General features: G+C 41.6%; 1 protein-coding gene across 1 annotated transcript in view; it reads left to right on the top strand.

Moving 5' to 3' along the window:
- Nucleotides 1-23768, top strand: part of LOC310867480 (extracellular calcium-sensing receptor-like) — a gene marked incomplete at both ends in the record, with an annotated part of 73757 nt that extends 49989 nt beyond the window's left edge. The window contains 9 exons of the mRNA XM_083777595.1: nt 3457-3596; nt 4476-4752; nt 7601-7687; nt 10607-10823; nt 17569-17792; nt 22271-22477; nt 22642-22765; nt 22855-23259; nt 23458-23768. Coding sequence (XP_083633721.1) covers nt 3457-3596; nt 4476-4752; nt 7601-7687; nt 10607-10823; nt 17569-17792; nt 22271-22477; nt 22642-22765; nt 22855-23259; nt 23458-23768 — 1992 coding nt within the window. The remainder of the gene's footprint in view (nt 1-3456; nt 3597-4475; nt 4753-7600; nt 7688-10606; nt 10824-17568; nt 17793-22270; nt 22478-22641; nt 22766-22854; nt 23260-23457) is intronic.
- Between the last annotated feature and the right edge of the window lie 641 nt (nt 23769-24409).

Here is a 24409-nt window from a genome sequence, read left to right as displayed (position 1 = left end):
AATCACTTATGCTGTAACAATAACTATAAGCTAAATAATAGGAACAATATGAGGCATAGCCTGAACCATCATAGCACTATGTATGTATTTATTTATTTTATTTAACCTTTATTTGACCAGTAAGAAGTTAGAACACATTGAGACGGAGTCTCTTTTAGTGTGAACTGGCCAAGAGGCAGAAACAAAATTACACTTAAATGTCAAATTACACAACAGACCAAGTTGTTGCACCAGGGGGAAACCATAAAAGGTGACACTTCCTGTGTTTGTAGCGTTCGACGCTGATGAAGTCCTCAGCCTTTTTGTGCAATCCTGATAATTCTGTACGGCTCTCCTATGAATTGTATCATGAATATATCAAACGAATCAAATCAAATCAAAAATGAAGACTTGAGGCCAGGGTCGAAAACCCGTTGCTTCTCTGCAGCTACCATGCCAACTCTTAATACATTTTAAAAAAGTGTCTTTAAGACAAAAGTTCCTCGAGTGCCGGTGTTTTCTCTTTTAGAGATGGACTTACCCGACCGCGCACCCGGTAAATGCTTAGGCCCTCATTTATCAACCGTGCGTACGCCAAAATATGGGTGCACGCCGAAATTACCGACATTTTCGGCAGTTACCATTTCCGCCAAAGCTTGAAATTGAACTTGACAAAGTTCAAAAGTCACGTCTGGTCGGGAGCTGTCGTACGCTTTGTCCTCACCAGTTTTTCTGTCGTAGAACAGCGGGGCAGCATTGTTTGACCAGCTGAGAGGCTGTCAGAGGCATCTAAACATATATGTATTCACTCCTAAAATGTTTAGATAAAACTATGTAGGTATGTATATGGGCTACATGTAAAAAAGAAAAAAGTTAAGGAATACATCAACGATGTGTCTTTGTGTCATTATGAAATTAGTAGGAGATAAAATTGCGCAATTAAAAACAATGTTGCAAGTTAGATGCTTAAGCCATTTAAACAGTGTTTTGCATGAGCGCATATACATGCGAGGATTTGGGCTGTCTGTGCTGAAATATTTCCATGACGGAGAGTCCCAATTAACGTGGGTAGTCTATACTATAGCCTAATCTACAGCAGGCCGTCTTTCTGGAGTTACGGTATGTGCAATCTCCTCCTCGTTTAAAAAAACAGGTTCAGGTTTTCGTTCACTAATATATCTTGTTGTATATTAAATTAAAAATACTTGAATAATTTAATATACAACTAACAACACACAGTGAAAGTTGCTTGCAAATTGCGATATGTGCGTGCGGGGGGGGGGGGGGGGGGTGAGGCGGGCAGCAAGGGAAGCGAAGCGAGAGGAGAAACAGACAACTTTATTTAATTCATGCAGGTTCATTTCTTTAAGATACAACAAAAGTTGCGTGTGTGTGCGTGCGTGCGTCTGTGTGTGTGTATGAGAAAGGGGGCAGCAAGGCAAGCAAGGGATTTTGACTTGATTATGACTGATAATGACTGCCTTGACGACATGATAGCCTATGTCTCATGCAGGCATCACTCACCCACAGGACTTTAATATCACAGCAGTGCACAGTCTCACGCCTTCGCCGTGCACTGTGCACGAATGGGTAAAATTAATATAGGCCAGCCCAGCCTACAAACTAATTTGTGGCGACGTGGGTGTACTACGAAACCTGCACTCGAATCTGTGGCAGATTTTACACTCGATTGATAAATGAGGGCGTTAGTCTTTAACTAATTTTGGTTTTAGCATTATGTTATGCTTTAGCTATTGAAAAATAGCAGATCTACAAGCTCATAGTGCGCCACCGAGTGGCGTGCTATGAGCTTGTTTTTGAAAAATCGAAGGACGACTGACATAGAAACAAAGCTTTTTCAGAAAACTGTCATTTTCAAACAGAAATTTTTATAATCTGATCTCAGGTCAGAATGGGTTAAGAGAGTTGGAGTTGTGGGAGCTACTCTTAGAGTATATATGAATAGAGACGGCACCCAGAGGAAACCCTGAGGCGAAATGGAAATAGTGGCCGAATTTGTCATTGCAGCTCGAGCCAGCGCTTCTCCGTTGACTATCATTGCGCACGTTCATGTGTTTGAGGCCATGACACGTGAACGAATGTTTCATACGTGAACGCAGCACAAACGGCACAATGATAGTCAACGGCAGCGTGTTCATGTGTTTGAGGCAAATCCATCCCAGAATGCACTCTGTTCCTACCAGGAAGGAGGAGTGAAATCGCCTCATGCGCTTTTGAGCAACTCAATGCAAGTGGATGGGAGGAGAACTCGGGTGTCTTCTCTATTCATATATACTCTATGGAGCTACTACCTGATAGCCAAGAAATTAGCCAAATAATACATCCATGACATACCTCAAGAAACCTATACAAAGTATACAACAAATCTCCAGCAATGCTACACGAACAATGACCGGGTGCAAGAAATTGTGCAGAGTAAATAAATAATGTACATACAAAAAATGAATATAAGGGCCTATGCAAAGGCTAGTAGCCTACACGTCAACACTAACAATGAGTAAATAAATAATGTACATATTAAAACAGGACAAAATTAATATAAGGGCCTATGCAAAGGCTAGTAGCCTACACGTCAACACTAACAATGAGTAAATAAATAATGCACATATTAAAACAGGACAAAATTAATATAAGGGCCTATGCAAAGGCTAGTAGCCTACACGTCAACACTAACAATGAGTAAATAAATAATGCACATATTAAAACAGGACAAAATTAATATAAGGGCCTATGCAAAGGCTAGTAGCCTACACGTCCGAACATGTGCAGGTGTTGGACTGACAACTTTGCAATGTTTGTACGTAACTCGATATAACTTCAAACCAAACGCGGGTGAAACAGCACAGGCATTGTGGTTATCCGTCTCACAATGAGATGTATCACAATATGATGAATTCCTGTTCTGTTCTTTAGCTACATAGAAATGTCTATTTGTATGTCTCTAAATGTTTTCATGAATTGAACAATGTGGACCCTGTTGTAAACAAGTGTAATGCTTAATTGGGTCGTCCACTCACAGTTAACAGTCTTTGTATTGAGTTTGTGCTTGAAATGTACTGTAAATTCTGCAAAATGTTAATAAATATTTCAATCAATTGCGTAAAGTTTTTTTTTTTTTTCGACACTCAATTGTTTCCACCCAGTTTTAGCAATGGAAGATTGAGAGATTGCATCATTCTCTGTGTAAGTGAAGTGTTTACACACAACCCAGTTTGATCTCTCTGTCCACATGTACCACGTTACGTAATGATGGCGTGATTTCACAGAATGGACGATGGCACAACACAGCTCCGTTTATAAAAATGCAACAGCTGCACCAAAGGAGTTGGGAGAGGGGCTCAGAGACGAGGAGGACGGGTCATGATGAGGGCTTGTCTAGGCACACATGTCCTGCTCTCCTGCCTGTCCTTGATGCTGTTCTCTTTGTTCTCTTCCTCGCTCAACTCCTCGTGTCAGAGACAGGCACAGTTTAAGCTGAGCAGAATGTCCAGGCCCGGGGACGTTATTCTGGGCGGCTTGTTCGCGGTCCATTACTCCTCGGTCTCCCCAGAGCTGTCGTCGTTTACCGCCAAGCCACACGAGTTCAGTTGCTATAGGTAAAGTATATAGCAGCACACATTCAATTAAACCATTCTGACCTGAGATCAGATTCATACGAGGTTTCCACTGGACACACACTGGTCTGATTAACCCATTCTGACCTGAGATCAGATTCTAAAAAATGTCAGTCGTTTTTTTTCAAAAATAGCAGACCTACAAGCTCGTAGCCACTCGGTGGCGCGCTATGAGCTTGTAGATCTGCTATTTTTCAATAGCTAAAGCATATAACATGATGCTAACACTGCCCGTTCAGAATGGGTTAATAGCACGGACATGAATTTCAAACATTTTCATGCCATTTTGTCAAGTTGTCATGGAGCCCTTATATATATTTGAGAGAATGTGTCGACATCATGTATGTTGCATTTGGCCAATAATGCTCTCTCCAATGCTCTCATGTCTTGCTGGCTGTGTCATGCTACAGTATGTGATGTGTGTCCTATATACAGTAACTGCCATGTATTGATGCTATATTATTATGCGTTTGTCGGTGGAATCTCATCTGAAAAAGGTTGTGTGCCAGGGACACAAAAAAAAACTAAATGTTTGTCATATTTTAGTTTGTCAAATTTATACCAGATTTTTCACAATGTGTCTAGATTTCCCAGAATTTATTTCGAAATAGCCAATTTAAAATGTGTAGATCGCTGGTGTATTTTCGAATTGTTGATCAAGTATAAAATAGGACTAAAGTAGATGATTTTGATTGACAGCACATTTTGATAGCACATTTTGGAGAATGGTGAAACTTGCATTGATAGATAGTAAGTAACAAAGGATTATTTAATGTTGTATTTTTCTACATAGATAAATAAATACGCACGGTTTTACAGTGTTATGTTGTGTTGTGTTAGTGTTTACATTCAAGGGTTCAGGTGGGCCATGGCCCAGGCTTATGCCATAACTGAAATCAACAGAAACCCCAGCTTACTGCCCAACGTCACCCTGGGATACATCCTATACGATGGCTGCATGACGACTGAGGTTGATTTCCGCGGAGCGATGTCACTGATCAGTGGGAGAGGGGAGACCTTTCCACTGCACGGCAGCTGCGTTGGCTCTCTGCCTCCCATCCTGGGAATCGTGGGTCCTGGCACCTCATCGAGTGCCATTGCCATCTCTAGAATATCAGGATTATACAGAGTCCCCATGGTACGTTTCCTACTCGAATGCCCCCGTCATTTTTATATTCACAAATGTAAAATATTATACATATATATATTTTTTTTATTTGGTTATTTTTTTTACACGTTGACAATTTACAATTTAGGCATTTAGCAGACGCTCTTGATCCAGAGCGACTTACATTTAAGCAAAAACAAAAGCATGTCATACATCACATATATAAAAAGTAGTTATCATGAATCATGTATAAACTAAGAACGTAACAGTGGAGTATCATATGTCAACTATACATACTATACTATACTATATTATATCAGGGATGCACCGAAAGGGAAATTCTTGGCCGAAACCGAATACCGAATATAGGAAACAGTTGGCCGAAAACCGAATACCGGATATCCGAATATGATTAATATTATATATCTTTTTTCCTACCATTGCTGTCATGGCCGTACCTTAAAGCTACCTGATTTATGGCAAAATAAATGGTTAAGGCAAAACTTAACTTAAATAATAATCACTATTATGGGTCCATAAAACATTTATTCAGCTCTTTTGAATCCATTAATTGCATACACTATTCGGTGATATATTTTCTGCCGATTCGGGCCGAAACCGAATAGGCCGAAAATGCATTTTTAGCCATTTTCTGCCGAATATTTTCTGCGGCCGAATATTCGGTGCATCACTATATTATATATTATACAATATACATGTGTCCTATAAAGACAACTACTTGCAGGCAGAGCAGAGAGAGATGATGTGGAATGGATTGTGAAGCAGCTTTTCATCTGTGTTAGAAGTATAGACGCTCAAATCTGAGAGTAGGAATCCTACACGGCCCCCAGACAGGCAGACAGTGGCGCTGTCCATGGTGCTTGACCCATTTGATACCAGATTCTACAAATGTCTTCTAAATCATGATAGTTTTCAGAAGAAAACATATGTTTCTATGTCAGTTGTTCTCAAACATTTTCATGACAAGGACTCCCAAAAAAATATGTATTTAGCCGCAGACCCCCCATCTGAAAATATGTTGTTCCAGGGAGGGACGCCCCCAGAAGCAAATATTTGAGTTAAAAACGTTCCCTCTGAAATAATATATATTCAAAGATTTGGGCCACATTTTCACAGGGTTTTTTTTTTCAAAAATATAACAGACCTACAAGCTCGTAGTGCGGCACTCGGTGCCGCGTTATGAGCTTGTAGATCTGCTGTTTTTCAATAGTGAAAGCATTTAAAACACCAAAAAGCACCTCAAACTGGGGATGCTTAGGATTATACATCGTTAGGGCAGTAGGGCAGATTGTGTTGAAAGTTAATGTCAGATGATCTCAGATCACATTTAATGTGATCTGAGATGCCTGCCCTCCTCGTTTGAAGGGGAAAAAAAGACAATATAGCCTTTTTCTATCATTATGCTTTATTTGTATGCATTTATTTCTTCCTTCCTTTTCTCTCGTGCTTTTCTCTCGTGCCTTTTTCAGATAAGTTACTATGCTGCTTCCTTTTCAGATAACCCATTTTGGGCGGGAACCCCTTTTGGTGTTATAGCATTATGTTATGCAGCTTTAGCTATTGAAAAATAGCAGATCTGCCACAGAGTGGCGCGCTACGAGCTTGTAGGTCTGCTATTTTAGAAAGATCGAAGAACGACTAACATAGAAACATAGCTTTTTCAGAAAACTGTCATTTTCAAACAGACATTTTTAGAATTTGATCTCATGACAGAATGGGATAAGTTACTATGTTGCTTCCTTTTCAGATAAGTTACTATGCTGCTTCCTTTAGAAAAGTTACTATGTTGCTTCCTTTAGATAAGTTACTATGTTGCTTCCTTTTCAGATAAGTTACTATGTTGCTTCCTTTTCAGATAAGTTACTATGCTGCTTCCTTTTCAGATAAGTTACTATGCTGCTTCCTTTAGATAAGTTACTATGCTGCTTCCTTTAGATAAGTTACTATGCTGCTTCCTTTTCAGATAAGTTACTATGCTGCTTCCTTTTCAGATAAGTTACTATGTTGCTTCCTTTAGATAAGTTACTATGCTGCTTCCTTTTCAGATAAGTTACTATGTTGCTTCCTTTTCAGATAAGTTATTATGCTGCTTCCTTTTCAGATAAGTTACTATGCTGCTTCCTTTTCAGATAAGTTACTATGTTGCTTCCTTTTCAGATAAGTTACTATGCCGCTTCCTTTTCAGATAAGTTACTATGCTGCTTCCTTTTCAGATAAGTTACTATGTTGCTTCCTTTTCAGATAAGTTACTATGCTGCTTCCTTTTCAGATAAGTTACTATGTTGCTTCCTTTTCAGATAAGTTATTATGCTGCTTCCTTTTCAGATAAGTTACTATGCTGCTTCCTTTTCAGATAAGTTACTATGTTGCTTCCTTTTCAGATAAGTTACTATGCCGCTTCCTTTTCAGATAAGTTACTATGCTGCTTCCTTTTCAGATAAGTTACTATGCTGCTTCCTTTTCAGATAAGTTATTATGCTGCTTCCTTTTCAGATAAGTTACTATGCCGCTTCCTTTTCAGATAAGTTACTATGCCGCTTCCTTTTCAGATAAGTTACTATGCCACTTCCTTTTCAGATAAGTTACTATGTTGCTTCCTTTTCAGATAAGTTACTATGCCGCTTCCTTTTCAGATAAGTTACTATGCTGCTTCCTTTTCAGATAAGTTACTATGCCGCTTCCTTTTCAGATAGGTTACTATGCTGCTTCCTTTTCAGATAAGTTACTATGCCGCTTCCTTTTCAGATAGGTTACTATGCCGCTTCCTTTTCAGATAAGTTACTATGCTGCTTCCTTTTCAGATAAGTTACTATGCCGCTTCCTTTTCAGATAAGTTACTCTGCCGCTTCCTTTTCAGATAAGTTACTATGCCGCTTCCTCTGCGCTGAGTGACGTGGATCAGTTCCCGTCCTTCTTCAGAACAATCCCAAACAATGACTTCCAGGTAACGGCAGTACTGTTCCACTCATAGGCCTATGCCGCCCTCTAGTGAGTGGGACTGGTATTGCGTAATAATAATCTGCGTAGGAGAGCCATGGATTTACCACAGTGGTGTTAGAAGTACACAACTGTTTGAGTGGTGCTTATTTATATATATATATATATATATAATATAACCTTTGACCTTTTCTGTTTATTCACCCCTGTAGCTGAGTCTCTCTCTCTCTCTCTCTCTCTCTCTCTCTCTCTCTCTCTCTCTAATTCAAAGGAGCTTTATTAGTCGAACGAGACAATCAAAATAGAACAATGTATTTACAAATAAATATTGGATATAAATAGGAATTTTGACCCGAGATCGGATTAAAAAAATGTCTTCTACATCCTGACAGTTTTCTGAAAAAGCTATGTTTCTATGTCAGTTGTTCTTCAATTTTTCAAAAATAGCAGACCTACAAGCTCGTAGCGTGCCACTCGGTGGCGCGCTATGAGCTTGTAGATCTGCTATTTTTCAATAGCTAAACCATAACATAATGCTAACACCAAAAGCGGTTCCCGCCCAAAATAGGTTAAATAAAGGTGCTAAACAGAGCTGTGTTATATTAGAACTTTGGGTAATACCATCTTGTGAAACTATAAAAAGCTTTTTCTGTCAGAGATAGTTATACAACATACATCCATATATAATACGTTAGCTTTATACTTTTGATAAACAGTGTACACATATGGTTTGTATTCCTTAAGGTGCTTGTATCCCATTTGACATCCTTCTCCTGTCACAAATCTCGCTGCTGTGTTTGCACATTGTTGTACTACAGCCTTTCTCAATCGCAAGACTGTGTTCACTGAGTCTATATCGAGTTCATGTTTTCCTTCGTTTTGGGTCAGTTACTGTGCTCAAGTATTCTGCTACTGTGTATTCTCTGTTTAGAGCTAAATAGCATATTCCATTTTGCTCTGGTTTTGAGTAGATTTTTCCCAGTGTGTGAGATAATTATTGGGTATCGTCCTAATTCTACTCTGCATGCGTTATTTGCCGTTTTCCATTGGATGCGGAGAATGGATTTGCAGAATTCTGCATGCAGAGTTTCAATTTTGGTGTTTATCCCATTTTTCCGGTTCTTGATCGGCAAGTTGGGCCCCAGACTTCGCAACCATAGAGGCAAATGGGTTCTATAACAGAACCAACCATAGAGGCTCTAAATGGGTTCTATAACAGAACCAACCATAGAGGCAAATGGGTTCTATAAAATGGTGCATTTATATAGCGCCTTTATCCAAGGCGCTTTACAGAGATTGTGCATTACATTCACCCATTCACACACACATTCACACACCTTTACATAGATTGTGCATTACATTCACCCATTCACACACACATTCACACACCTTTACATAGATTGTGCATTACATTCACCCATTCACACATACATTCATACACCGATGGCAGCGGAAACCATGCAAGGCACCAACCTGCACATCGGGAGCAATTAGGGGTTCAGTGTCTTGCTCAAGGACACTTCGACAGTAACTCTGGGGGAGCCCGGGTTCGAACTGGCAACCTTACGGTTACCATCCAGGCACTCTACCCCTGAGCCACCGCCGCCCTAACAGAGTCTTGTATCTTTAGCCAGGTTTGTATTTGGATGTTTAACTTTCTCTCTCTCTCTCTCTCTCTCTCTCTCTCTCTCTCTCTCTCTCTCTCTCTCTCTCTCTCTCTCTCTCTTCAAAGCACCACTCAGTTAAGATGTGTCAGATTTTTTTGTAATACCACAATTTAGTAAATACTATAAAATAATTAAAATAATAATAAAATAACATTTTACAAAGTACAATACTCATTACGAATGGCTCACCTTTGTACGTTTTATATTTTGTCCAACAAAAAAAAAACAGCAGCTCTATATTTGAATATCTGTAGTAGGGCGTTTTTCGGATTTCTAGTGGCGTTTCTCCATCGGTTTTCCGAAGAACGCGCCCAGTGTACAACCACCTTTAATGTGTGGTTTGTAATAAGAGAGAGAGAGAGAGATTGATTGATTGATTGATATATTGATATATGTATTAACAGTTTGCAGAATTACAGTACATTTCAAGCACAAACTCAATACAAAGACTGTTAACTGTGAGTGGACGATCCAATTAACCCATTCTGACCCGAGATCAGATTCTAAAAATGTCAGTCGTTCCTCGATTTTTCAAAAATAGCAGACCTACAAGCTCGTATCGCGCCACCGAGAGCTTGTAGATCTGCTATTTTTCAATAGCTAAAGCATAACGTGATGCTAACACCAAAAGGGGTGCCCGCCCAGAATGGGTTAAGCATTACACTTGTTAACAAGAGAGTCCACCATGTTCAATTCATCAACACATTTAGAGACGTACAAATAAGACACTTCTATATAGCCAAAGAACAGAACAGGAATTCATCATAATTTATAACACCAGGCCGAAGGCATGGGGGAAGAGTATGTTTTGCACTCCGTCCGTCCGTCCGTGTGTCCGTGAGCAGCTAATCTCCGGCACCGTTAACCCGGTCGATGCCAAATTTTGCACACACACTCCCTGGATGCCAACGATGAACCTCTGCCCCAAAATTTCCAGAACGGCCTGTTATAGCGCCACCAGGAGGCCGCTTTGTGCAAAACAAGTTTTTGCACAGTACACCTACAGATTTTGTCCAAACATTGCGCAAATTGGTACACAGTCTCTCTAGTTTAAATAATAATTCAGATTGTATTAATATTAACTCTACTACATACTTTCTTATGCTTACTCAAGTAATTATTTACAAACACTCCTATCCTCCTTGTGGAGACCTGTGCCCAGAAGGGCACTTTTTCTAGTTCATCATAAATTCCTCCCTTAGGTTCCAGGGAATAGAGCTGAGTAAGATTCTTTCCTCATCAGATTCAAATCCTTTTAGGTGCGCGCCATGCTGCAGCTCATGATGCGGTTCGGCTGGACCTGGGTGGGACTGCTGTTTGGCGACGACGCCTACGGCCACAACGCCGGCCGGACCTTCCATTCGGACCTGGGCCTGTCCGGCGTGGGCTGCGTGGCGTATTCAGAGGCTCTGCCCTTTGACAACGACCGGCACAAACTGGACCGGATCGTCACGGTCATGAAGGAGTCCACGGCTCGTGTGGTCATCGCATTTGCGTATGGAATCTTTATGGTAAACATCATGAACGAGGTTGGTTTTATTATCAGGGAGTTTTGTATGTACAGTATGTATTAAGGTTGGGGCGATATGCCAATTCTTTTCAACCGCCCATCGTCTGACAAATATTCGCCGATTGACGATGTATTCGTGTCATAAAAGTAAAGTGAGAACAGCTCACTGCAGGTCGCAAAAAAGCCAGATCTACAAGCTCTCAAGGCACCGCGTCCTGCCTGTTTTTGCAGTGCCGTTCGCTACGCGTTGAGAGCTTGTAGATCAGTCTATTTTTGCAGTGCTGGTGTCGGGGTTCGTTGTCAATAAAGATTAGATTAGATTACAGGCGGATATGAAGTTCAATCAGTGGGTTGCAGCACCAGTAGGGGCTACACGCTAAGCTAACTTATGATCCCCGTGCCTATACACTAACACTAGTAGACAGTTTTTTTATTTTCCCCCCCGACTTCACGGGAGAGGCATTGGGATTGTGATGAGACACAAGACAGCAGTGTGCATTCTGTTGTGACTGTATATTATTAAACTGCATGGGTCTGGACTCCGGAGCTTAAACAACATGTACAGCCTCCCTCAGCAACCAAGGCTCCCAGCCTTTACTTTGGCTGGCGGCTGCCGTAAGTGCCGTGCCCCGGTGCCTGATGCTGCTGAGTGCGGGGACTGTGGGAGCATACATTATAACGGAGGAGGTGATTTCCACCCGGCCGCTGTTACTACTTTGCTGGGCCAAATTGATTCACATGTTGCTCACACTTTATACTGTAGGTTAATTGGGCTAAATCGTCCCGAGAAATGGGCTAAATCGTCCCGAGAAATCGCCTAATAAAAATATTCGGCGATTGGATTCGTATATTCGCGATTGACGATGTATTCGTATCGTCACCCAACCCTAGTATGTATGTATGTATGTGGTTAAAATGGGTAGGGTTTAAAAAAAGGGCAAAAGCATGCTCTGTTGCACTGGCCTAAAAGTGGGTCCTTAAAAACTGCTTCCACTTCTGAGATGTATGTTGTTTGTATGTATGTATGTATGTATGTATTTGGTTAAAATGGGTAGGGTTTAAAAAAAGGCAAGAGCTTGCTCTGGTGCACTGGCCTAAAAGTGGGTCCTTAAAAACTGCTAAAACCTCTGAAATGTATGTAGGTATGTATGTATGTATGTGTGTATGCATTTTAAAAGGGGGGCTTTTTTGTAAAAATCATAAAAATCATAAAAATTAAAATCGTAAAAAATCATAATTATATTTAAAAACTAGAAAAAGTGCCCTTCCGGGCACAGGTCTCCACCAGGTTATCCACAGATCCGTGCAGTTAGAGGTAAAAACACTTTTCGGCCAGTTATAGCGCCACCTTGAGGCTGAGTTGAAATTGTTCATGTGGCATTTCGTCCTCGGCCTAGTGGGAATGTGGGTGCACAATTTCACGGAAATCACGCGATGTGTTCATGATTTGCAGCATTTTGTTTGAAACTGAGCACTCCTGTGAACTTTGGAAGCCAATCTTAACCAATCAGGATGGAGTCTGATAAATCTGAAAGACCCGTTTCGTTGAATGGCTCTAGAGAGACTGTGTACCAATTTGCGTGATGTTTGGACAAAATCTGTAGGTGTACTGTGCAAAAACTTGTTTTGCACAAAGCGGCCTCCTGGTGGCGCTATAACAGGCCGTTCTGGAAAGTTTGGGGCAGAGGTTCATGGTTGGCATCCAGGGAGTGTGTGTGCAAAATATGGCATTGAAAAACTTGTTTTGCACAAAGCGGCCTCCTGGTGGCGCTATAACAGGCCGTTCTGGAAAGTTTGGGGCAGAGGTTCATGGTTGGCATCCAGGGAGTGTGTGTGCAAAATATGGCATCGACCGGGTTAACGGTGGCCGAGATTAGCTGTTCACGGACACACGGACACACAAACGGACGGACACACAAACGGACGGACACGCGGACGGACGGAGTGCAAAACATACTCTCCCCACATGCCTTCGGCCTGGTGGAGACAATAAGTCCAAAATAGGGTTACCAGTGAAGGGCAAACTGCCTATTCACTGGGGACTATGCAAGGCAGAGGCGTCCACCCCCCTGAGTCCAAGTTTAAGCTAGACCGCATACTTAATCCATTCTGAACGGGAACCCATTATGTTATGCTTTAGCTATTGAAAAATAGCAGATCTACAAGCTCATAGCGCGCCACCGCGCTACGAGCTTGTAGGTCTGCTATTTTTTGAAAAATCGAAGAACGACTGACATTTTTTAGAATCTGATATCAGGTCAGAATGGGTTAATCAGACCAGTGTGTGTCCAGTGGAAACCTCGTATGAATCTGATCTCAGGTCAGAATGGGCTAAACCATACTATGCAAGGCAGAGGCGTCCTGAGATGTATGTATGTATGCATGCATGCATGTATGTTTGTATCGTTTCATATTATGATATAATAATGGTTATAAGGATTCTGAAATAAGTTACACTGAAGGAAATGCATTGCCTCATTATATCATACATTATTGTGTGTGTGTTTGTGTGTGTGTGTGTGTGTGTGTGTGTGTGTCTTTCCACACCCTCAACAGGTGTTAAGACAGAAAGTGACCGGTCTGCTATGGTTAGCGGCCGCGGGCTGGGCGTCAGACCCTAAGTTCCACGCTCCTCACTACATGCCATACCTGGCGGGCACACTAGGGGTCGCCATCCACCGTGGAGAAATACCAGGATTCAAGGACTTCTTGTCAAAAATACATCCTCACGATGATGACATTACAAATGAAAACTCCATAGTGAGTAATTCTGTATATATGATATTCCATAAACATTCTCCCGGGGTAAAAGGAAAGGAAAGGTACTATGTTTACCCAGGGTAACTGGACTAAGCTCAAGAACTTGTTTACAGCCAGGCCCTGCTCATAGAACATTTCATGGTAGGGGTTCAATGCCTTGCTCAAAGGGCACTTGAGCGGTGGTAATTTTAACGTGCTGGTCCGGGGATACGAACTAGTGACCTTTCGATATCAAGACCGCTCTGCAAACCGTTCGGCCACCGCTGCCACAAGGGTCATTTTTATCATTTAATGTGGCTTGTGTGTGCACCCCATCGTTTATTTGTAAAAGAAGAAAATACACACAAAATATTGAATCAAGCCACGTACAAAATGTCTGGGATGTACACAAAAGGCTAAGTAGTTGAAATGAATACCCCCTTTTTTTGCATGAATCTGCAACAAACCACTCCATTCCCGTTGAAAAGCATTTGCAGAATCTGCCCTCATAGGCAGAATCACAGTTCTGTGTGACAGCCCCATACAGTAAGTAAGTAAGTAAGTGTAACCCTATTGTTAAATGGTAAATGGGTGCATTTATATAGCGCCTTTATCCAAGGCGCTTTACATAGATTGTGCATTACATTCACCCATTCACACACACATTCATTCATACACCGATGGCAGCGGAAACCATGCAAGGCACCAACCTGCACATCAGGAGCAATTAGGGGTTCAGTGTCTTGCTCAAGGACACTTCGACAGTAACCAGGCCCGGCACCACGAGGGGGCAAAGGGGGTGTTTGCCCCCCTAAATCAACCTCTTTGCCCCCTTAGATCAAATAGTTACAGACAAAACAATGGTACATTTCCAGGCATTGAAAGGAAGGAAGCCAACGAAATCGTGCGCCTCCGCCCTCTATAGATATGCAAATGTGGCGCATTGTCTTCATGTCCAATACCTACCCCCGATTGCCCCCTCTGTCATTTCATCCTGGCGCCGGGCCTGACAGTAACTCTGGGGGAGCCCACAGGGTTCGAACTGGCAACCTTGTGGTTTCCATCTAGACACTCTACCCCTGAGCCACCACCACCACCACGACAGGAAAGGCATAAACGATATTTAAAGGATTTTTTACAGTATCTGTGCCGTACAAACCGATGGCTACACTATTAACAGTTTAACCCATTTGGGTGGGGCGGGAACCCCTTTTGGTGTTTTAAACGTTATGTTACAATTTAGCAAATCTTTGAATAATATGTTCATTCAGAGTTTCAGTTTTAAACTCAAATCTTTGCCTCTGCATGGGGGAGGTCCCTGGAACAACATATTTTCAGATGGGGGTCGGCGGCCAATTACATATAGTTTTTGTGGTCCTTGACAGGAAATATTGAGAACCACTGATATAGAAACATGAGTTTAAAAAAGACATTTTTTGTTTTTGTTGACGTCAGGCCTATAAATGGGTTAAAACAGGATCCCGAGTTCTTAGTGGCTGATGGTGAATTTGCTAACACTTCCTGACTGGCACTGCACAGAACACGAAAATAAACCCAATAACATTTCCCTCTTCATTTGTAGTGATTAAACAGCGCGGTGCATCCACTGTGGAAATACCACACCAGTTATGGTATATCTGCACTTAGCCCTGGTCCAAGGCTTACAGCGAGTCTCTCTCTGACGCCTTGTGGAAGTACCTTCCACAGCCCTCTGGTCATATTTCCATATTTCGCGAACCGCCAGGATCACATTGCTGGCGGTTCGCGAGGCGTCAGAGAGAGACTCGCTGTAAGCCTTGGACCATGCAGGGCTAATTCATCTGCACTTCCCCAGAACATTATTTAGACAAATAATGTGTATGACAACCTTTACCTTAACAGACACACAGGTCCACAACAATTAAAAGCATCAAAACATGCGTTTATTAATTGTCTGACTGAGAGTGTGTGTGTTTATATTGTGTAACAAATATTTTAAACAACAACATGTTATATCCCTGTGCTTTAAAATGTAAACCAACTCTGTTTTGTTTTCTTTACTCCCGGAATTAATTTGAATCAAATGTTTGTAACTAAACCTATTCATTTTCAACTAAATGGCAGTATGCAATAGCCGTTTTAGAATAATATACCAGCAAGTATCACAATAGAAAATAAATGGTTTCAATAACAAACAAACAAAATACCTTAAATGCCAACACAAATAAATGGTAAACGGTTTTGTACTTCAAAAACAAAAATAAATCAATACCTATCCCTTAACCTCACTGGTGAGGAAGTATCAAATCAAGAGAACCTTTCAAACATTTGTCTTCAACAATAATTAACCCTCTGCATGAATTCCCAAACAGACATGCCATCCCAAAACAGAGAAAACCCCCTATAGATGGCGCCACAAGTCTCCTTTTTCAAACACCCAGTCCAATCCAGTATTACAGTTCAATAACCTATAGCCTACCACGAAGGGATTGGATGTATAATTCGTTGGGGCCCAGTTGGTTCACATAAACTATCAGTCCTGCAGTTTGGTATAGCAAGCAATATTTGTACTCTAATCCCTGTCGTCACACACAGTACTCACGAAGTCACGAACCACTTGTAGAACGACACAGCCGTATGGCTTTAATCCTCTCTCTACTGTGACGCGGGGGAACCCTCAGATACTGCCCGCATGGCAGGCACTTGCAGCCGGGCGCAGTCCCTCCAAGCGCCGGGGCTCCTCCTCCTCTCGGCAACAGGCACTCGAACACAAGCTTTGTCCAAAGTTTAGTGACAGTTTAATGTCCGCCACGGCTCGCACAAGTTGCGCTGCACTCACGTGCACAGCGTATGTCTTTGTGGTTGAGTTGCAGTCGTCAATGAACGTGCGAAACACAGTTTATGCCACTGGGCAGGATAATAAACTAAAGCGATGACGACCTGTCTTCTCTTCCTCCTTTCTTCACCCGCAAACTGGGCACAATGTACCAAAACCTCCCACAATGCTGGTGAGGTAGCCTACACCCCTCCTTAACCTCTAACACCCGCATTAATTTCTACTTGCAAAAACTAGATTTCAACCTTACTACTACTTTGTACTACTAGGACTAAGACTAAAAAAATATGTTGAAAAAAATAAAATAAAAAAAGTTTGATGAAAAATGTATAATTATTAATAATGATATAATAATATAATAAATTAATAATTTACATTTTGGGGATATCTTTCACAATAATGAATAAAACATGTTCTAGACATTCTAATGATCACAAAAAAACATATATTACAATTATTTTACCTACTTTTATTAGGGTAAAGGTCAAAAGTCTTAGGTTAAAAAATGTTCAAAATTGTCCAGACATTTTTAATTTGTGTGAATGCCAGCCTCTGTGGGGGGTATTTATATGCAAATATCATGACCAATGGCATTGAAATGGCATTGCAATGAACATCACTGATGACGTTTAGGTGAAAAAAGAACAGAAAAAATAAAATAAAATAGTAATTAAATAAAATAAAATTGTTGCTAAAAAGCAACGCTGGGTGTTAGAGGGTTAAAGATAACATGCCCCCCAAAATGTTTAGTTAAATACAAATAGATGACATTAAAACCATACGTATTAACAGGGCCCTACATAAGTAAGTAAATAAGTACATGTTATTTATAAAGGCCTTTTCCAAAAGAAAGTGCTGTAGCCTACAGTGGACAACAAGGTACAAAATAAAACAATCAAATTAAAACATTGACCTGCACAAATAGGTCAGGTAGACATTTCATTTCACAGGTCAAAATGCAAACTAAATATAAATACGTTTTCAGCAAATTCTTAAAACCGTCAACAATTATAGTTACCAGTTTAGTCGTTATCTCACATTAGCTTTTGGAAGCAGTAGGCCCCTATAGGTCTGCTATGTATAATCATTGCGTTTCTTTCAGGTGAGACATTTTTGGGAGCACACATTCCGGTGTAAATTTGCACCCCTTCCACCAGAGTGGGTGGACGCTGGTGGAAGGGTGTGTACTGGACAAGAGGACCTGGGAACAGCAGAGACCACCCTGTTTGACGAGCTGTCTGAGCTCAGACCAGAGTATAACACGTACAAGGCTGTGTACGCTCTGGCCCACGGCCTCCATGACATGCTGCAGTGTGTCCCTGGAAGAGGGCCTTTCCCTGGGCACAGCTGTGCCACTCTGCAGACTATACAGCCATGGCAGGTGGGATATTCATTAACACTTTAGTCTCTTAAGGGCCTTGCTGACGGGGAGCGATAAAACACGCCTATATAGTTCATTTTCACTGAGACCTGCGTTTTTTTGCTCTGAGAAGTCACGGTACGACAACGCAAGCGTGGATTTGTTTTTGCGCGCGTGCTTGTTTCGTGTACACCTGGAGGTCATTGATCCAGACCCTCTTGAGCAGACCTGGAATTTAGAATAATAATGCATATTTAAATGTGACATTGGTAAATTGCATGAAAAATGGTAGGATGGAAAAATAAACTTTTTTTTAAATGGTAGGCTCATACATAGTCTGGATTACTACAACTACAACATGACGTCACTGAGCCGCGGTGAAGAGCAAACCACCGCCACCGCTCCAGCCCTTCTCTCTGTTTTTACTCACCACCGCTCAACGTTATTTCAGCTCCGGTGGTCACCTCACCACCGGAGTGGTGGTCACCTCACCACCGGATCGGTGTGGTCACCTCACCACCGATCAACGTTATTTCAGCTCCGGTGGTCTGCTCACCACCGGAGCGGTGATCACCTCAGCGCCGGAGCGGTGGTCGCCTCACCACCGCTCAATCAATCAATCAATCAATCAATCAATCAATCAATCAATCAATCAATCAATCTTTATTTTATATAGCACATTTTTCAGGCAGCGAGTGCAGTTCAAAGTGCTTTACAGTAAGAGCAGGAAAAAAAATAATAGTAATAATAATAATATATATACATATATACATATACATATACCATACATATACATACACATACATATATGCATAAATACAACAAAAAACAAAGCAAGGAAACATCAACTACATATATAGTAATAACAAGCAGAGAAAAAAAAAAAAAAAAACAAAGAAAAAACAATAATAAAAAGGAGAGACTAAAAACAGGAAAAGGACATGTAATGATCTAGGACAGGGTACCCCAATAGGCGGCCCGCGGGCCATTTGCGGCCCACAGAGCGCCCCCTTGTGGCCCATGAAAGAATTTCAAAAAAAAAAGGGTCCCAGATATAAATGGCATTAAATGGGGGTCAGTAGCCTATGCATGTCAAACTGGGCATCCTTTTCAAATGGGGTCTTGCCCTGAAAATGAATTTTCAGGGCAAGACCTCGACCTCGCGCGTGCAGACTCGGCCCACAGCCTGGTACGCTAGTCAAAATATGGCCCTTGAGGAAAATTAATTGGGGAACCCTGATCTAGGAGGTAAAAGCAATGCTAAAAAGGTGTGTTTTAAGATTTCGTTTAAAAATGTCCACAGATTCAGAGAACCGTAGATCCCTTGGCAGGCTGTTCCACAGCACAGGGGCATAGTAGCTAAAGGCGGCTTCGCCATATTTCTTTGTTTTTGGGGTCTCTGGTATCTCTAGGAGACCAGCACTGGATGATCTAAGTGGTCTGCCTGGCACATATTTTGGAAGCATTTCTGAAAAATAGATAGGTGCATTTCCATTTAGTGTTTTAAAAACAAGTAAAATAATTTTAAAATCTATTCTAAAATATATAGGCAACCAATGCAGGGACTTTAAAATTGGTGTAATGTGCGCTCTGCGTTTGGTCTTTGTCAGCACGCGGGCAGCTGCATTTTGGACCAGTTGTAACCGGTTTATGGACTTTTTGGGTAAGCCAGACAAGAGAGCATTGCAGTAGTCAAGCCTGCTGGTGATGAAACAATGGATGAGCTTTTCGGTGTCATTTTGGGACAGGAATGGTCGGACTTTGGCAATGTTTCTCAGATGGTAAAATGATATTTTTGTGGTGTTTCTGATATGAGCCTCCATGTTCAGGTCACTGTCAAAAATAACACCAAGGTTTTTCACCTGGTCCTTGGTGTGAAGTGCTTTTATTTTAAGGTATGCAGATAATTTATCCCTTTCGGCCTTTGCACCGACAAGGAGGATTTCGGTTTTACCTTCATTTAATTGCAGAAATTTTCTGACATCCATGTTTTTATGTCAGTGATACAGTTTATGAGGGTGTCAATTTGGGTAAGGTCACCTGGGGATATGGAGATGTATAATTGGGTATCATCGGCATAGCTGTGGAAGTGTATATTGTGTTTTCTGATAACTGAGCCAAGTGGTAGCATGTAAAGGTTGAAGAGGATGGGGCCTAAAATAGAGCCCTGGGGGACACCGCACGTCAGCTCAACGATGTCGGAGGAGTATTCTCCAAGTGTTACTCGGAAATCACGAGCAGTCAGGTAGGACCTGAACCACTCGAGAGCTGTTCCTGAGAGGCCAACACAGTTTTCGAGTCTGTCCAGGAGGATGTCGTAATCTACTGTGTCAAATGCTGCACTTAAGTCCAGAAGAACAAGAACGGAGAGGTTTTTTGCATCAGTGTTTTTTCTTAGGTAATTTAGTACTTTTACTAGTGCTGTCTCTGTACTATGGTTTGCTCTGAAACCAGATTGGAAAATCTCTAGCATTTCATTGTCGTTTAAAAATGAGATTAATTGATTAAAAACTAGTTTTTCTAGGATCTTACTTAAAAACGGGAGGTTGGATATGGGCCGATAGTTGCTGGGAACCAGATAGTCCAGTGTTCGCTTTTTAAGGATAGGTTTTACTAAGGCACTTTTGAGTGATCCAGGAAAAATACCGGTAAGCAGGGATTTATTAATTAGTTCTAGTAACTCACCAGATAGGCAGTTAAAAACTGTTTTAAAAAAGCTAGTGGGGATAGGGTCGAGGGAACACGTAGATGACTTTAGAGCCCTTACCACTTTGCTAACAATTTTGGTGTCTACTGGGGTGAACTGGCATAAAGTGCTTCTGAAAAGTGCAGAGGACTTTATGGCAGTGTTTGCTGTCCTTGTTTTGGCAATATCCATGCGTATGGAAGTGACCTTTTCCCTGAAATAGGCTGAGAACTCGTTTGATTTTTCCTGTGTTGCAAGGTCATGTGGTTTGTGGAGGGGGGTTTATTAGGCCATCAATAGTGGAGAAAAGTATCTTTGGGTTGTGCAGGTTTTTTTGGATGAGGTCAGAGAAATAAGATCCCCTGGCTTGTCTGATGGTCTTGTTATATAAGATCTGTTGTTCTCGTAAAATTTCAAAGTGAACCTGTAATCTTGTCTTTCTCCATCTGCGTTCTGCTTTGCGGCAGTTTTTTTTCTCTTCAATTACGCTTTCATTTTTTCTCCATGGTGATTTTTCTTTTGGGGGGGCCTTCTTAAGTCTGACAGGCGCAATAAAATCAAGGGTAGACCTTAGCTTGATATTAAAAACAGAAACCAGTTCATCTACTGATGACGGGCGTGTATCAGGGGTTTGTACATTATTAAAGTGGTCTATAAATTTGTCAGCGGCATCTGAGTCGAGGTGTCGCTTTTTCACCAGGCGGTTTGTATTGCACTGTGGTACTGGTAAGCATACAGAGAATTCAATGAGGGAGTGGTCTGAGAAAGCAACTTTCGTGATTGATAAAATATTTACAGTAAGGCCCCGTGTAATGACCAGATCAAGGGTGTGGCCGCGGTCATGGGTTGGGCCACTCACATGTTGAGCGAATCCCATGTCAGACAATAGAGTGATTAGATTATTAGCCTGTGTATCAGCTTCATTGTCTATATGGAAGTTAAAATCTCCACTGATGATTGTCATATCGTAGTTTGTGTTAATTATGGATAGGAGCTCGGCAAATTCTGTTAGGAAAAGAGGGCAGTTTTTCTTTGGTGGTCTATATAAAGTTAAGGTTAGGACAGGGGACTGGCAGTTGAAGATAGAGGCATGATATTCAAAAGAAATAAATGTATCAAAGGATATACTCTTACTATTTAGAGCAGTGCTGAATATGGAGGCTGTCCCCCCACCTGTTTTTCCCTGCCTCATGGAATATGAAAATTCATAATTAGCAGGGGATGCTTCAATAAGAGCAGCAAGCTCAACGTTATTTCAGCTCCGGTGGTCACCTCACCACCGTAAATCCAGACTATGAATAGGCCTTTAGTAAATGTTAATGTGTTATAAATAAATCCAGACTATGAATAGGCCTTTAGTAAATGTTAATGTGTTATAAATAATGTCATGCTGAAAACAATAGCCCTTTCTTTCTAATGGACTAATGCATATACTTGGAAGGGTCTATGCTATTTATATAGCTATTTTATTCATAGCTATTCATTAAGTCCCTATCAGAAGGGTCTATGCAGTTATTCATTAAGTCCCTATCATTACAAAAATGTTTAATGATCGACCTTTCATCAACCAAAAAGTTATATTAATGATAAAAAAATAATCATGCCGAAGACAAAGACCCATACTTCAGCTCAATCCCTCAGGCACAGATGGCTGGCATTATTGTGTTGTAAATAATGCAAGGGTGTAGTTTATACAACAACGGTCCATCTTAATGTATTGTGCATATTATTGTATTCGAGAAGTAGGTTTTTGAAAGTCGATCTCGTCAGCTTCATTAGTTGTACTTTGTAGCTTGTGTATTACGTGGAAAAGGTCAACTTCACCACGTCGTTCGGCGAGGACGTGTCGTTCGATGAGAACGGGGACGTCTTGCCCATCTGGGACATCATGAACTTCGCCTGGCTCCCTGACGGACGTATGGAGGTTCAACACGTGGGCGTGGTCAAGAAATCTACCGCGGCAGGCGAAGAACTCATCCTCGACGAGGACAAAATCTTCTGGAACTTTGAATACTCAAAGGTCACGTCTTTGGCTTTCTAGAAGTTATAACTAGTTACTTCATGCTGTGAATGTAAGTTAGTTTGGACAGAGATTGATGATTTATAACTAGTTATTTCATACTGTAGTGTGAATGTAAGTTAGTTTGGACAGAGATTGATGGTTTTCTTTACTGTCCTCTGCAGCCTCCTCGGTCGGTGTGCAGTGAGAGCTGTTCTCCTGGAACCCGTGTGGCCAGAAGGAAAGGAGAACCGGTCTGCTGCTACGACTGCATCGCGTGTTCTGAGGGAGAGATCAGCAATGAGACAGGTAGGGTTACATAATGTAGCTACAGTAGATGTACAGAAGGTTATAAGAAGACACGTGTCTGTCCCTTTAATTTCCTACCACTTTGTCAGACTCTACAGAGTGCACAGTGTGTCCAGAGGACTTCTGGTCCAGTCCCCAGCGTGACCGCTGTGTCCCAAAGAGCATTGAGTTCCTGTCCTACCATGAGGCCCTGGGGATCTCCTTAACAACCATCTCACTGCTAGGAACACTCGTCTGTGCCGTTGTCCTGGGGATCTTCATCTATCATCGAGCCACGCCCATGGTCCGCGCCAACAACTCAGAACTCAGCTTCCTACTTTTGCTGTCACTCAAACTATGTTTCTTGTGCACACTCCTGTTCATTGGCCGTCCCAGACTCTGGACTTGTCAGATGAGGCATGCAGCATTTGGGATCAGCTTTGTGCTGTGTGTCTCCTGCATCCTGGTAAAGACTATGGTGGTGCTGGCTGTGTTCAGGTCCTCCAAGCCTGGGGGTGCAGGCATCATGAAGTTCTTTGGTGCTATACAGCAGAGAGGAACAGTTCTGATTCTTACTTCAATCCAGGGAATAATCTGCATAGCCTGGCTCGTGTCTGCCTCACCGACTCCTCATAAAAACACACAGTACCTCAGTGATAAGATAGTCTATGAGTGTGATGTGGGATCAATAGTTGGTTTTGCGGTGTTACTAGGTTATATAGGCTTACTAGCACTTCTCAGTTTCGTCCTGGCATTCATGGCTAGGAATCTTCCAGACAACTTCAACGAAGCCAAGTTAATCACGTTCAGCATGTTGATCTTCTGCGCCGTGTGGATAGCCTTCATACCAGCATATATCAGCTCTCCAGGCAAATATGCAGACGTCGTGGAGGTGTTTGCTATTCTAGCCTCTAGTTTTGGAATTTTGCTGGCGCTGTTTGGACCAAAGTGTTATATAATAATTTTGAAACCTGAGAAAAACACTAAGAAGTCCATCATGGGTCGAGGTGCCACCAAGACGTAGAAGCAGATTAGGCTTTGTGTGTGTGTGTGTATTTTACATGGATATATCGAACTGCTGATAACCTTGTTAGCAGAAGATTAAAACTTTTACCAGATAAACTAAAAGCAGTAACACAATCAGTGACGCAAACATGTGGTGTATGTGTTTGGTCCGGTGTACAGATCTACAGCCATGAGAAACTCTACACAACACCCAAAACTAACCTCACAGGATGGCACGGGTTAGTTTTAACCCGCCACATTTTTGTTTTAACCTGCCGCAACATGTCGGGAGCCACATATGAGTTTTTACCCGGCCACGGGTCTGTTGTAACCGTCGGTGTTGTCGGAATAATACCTGTCGGACTGTTAGTCGGAAGTTAGTCAAATGTAAATTAAAGGGATATTAAGATTTGTTGAACTTAAGCTGTATGAAATGTATACTTGCCATTAATATTGTGGTTGTAACTGCATTAATTGATTGCCCGAGTCCCGTGGTGGGAGTTCTGCTCTGGTTTTGGTCAATATTAAGTAGTTCCGGTCATTTTGTGGGGGAGCACAAGGGGCCCACGCAGTAAAAGTAAATTACTCCACAAAACTAACGTCATTTGTATTGTTGACCTATTTCTAAAATATTAGCGCAACTTTCGTTCAACTTTGACC

This window comes from Protomyctophum parallelum (genome assembly GCF_964188405.1).
Source record: "Protomyctophum parallelum genome assembly, chromosome: 12".
NCBI lineage: Eukaryota > Metazoa > Chordata > Actinopteri > Myctophiformes > Myctophidae > Protomyctophum > Protomyctophum parallelum.
This window is presented reverse-complemented; position numbering and strand designations above follow the sequence as displayed.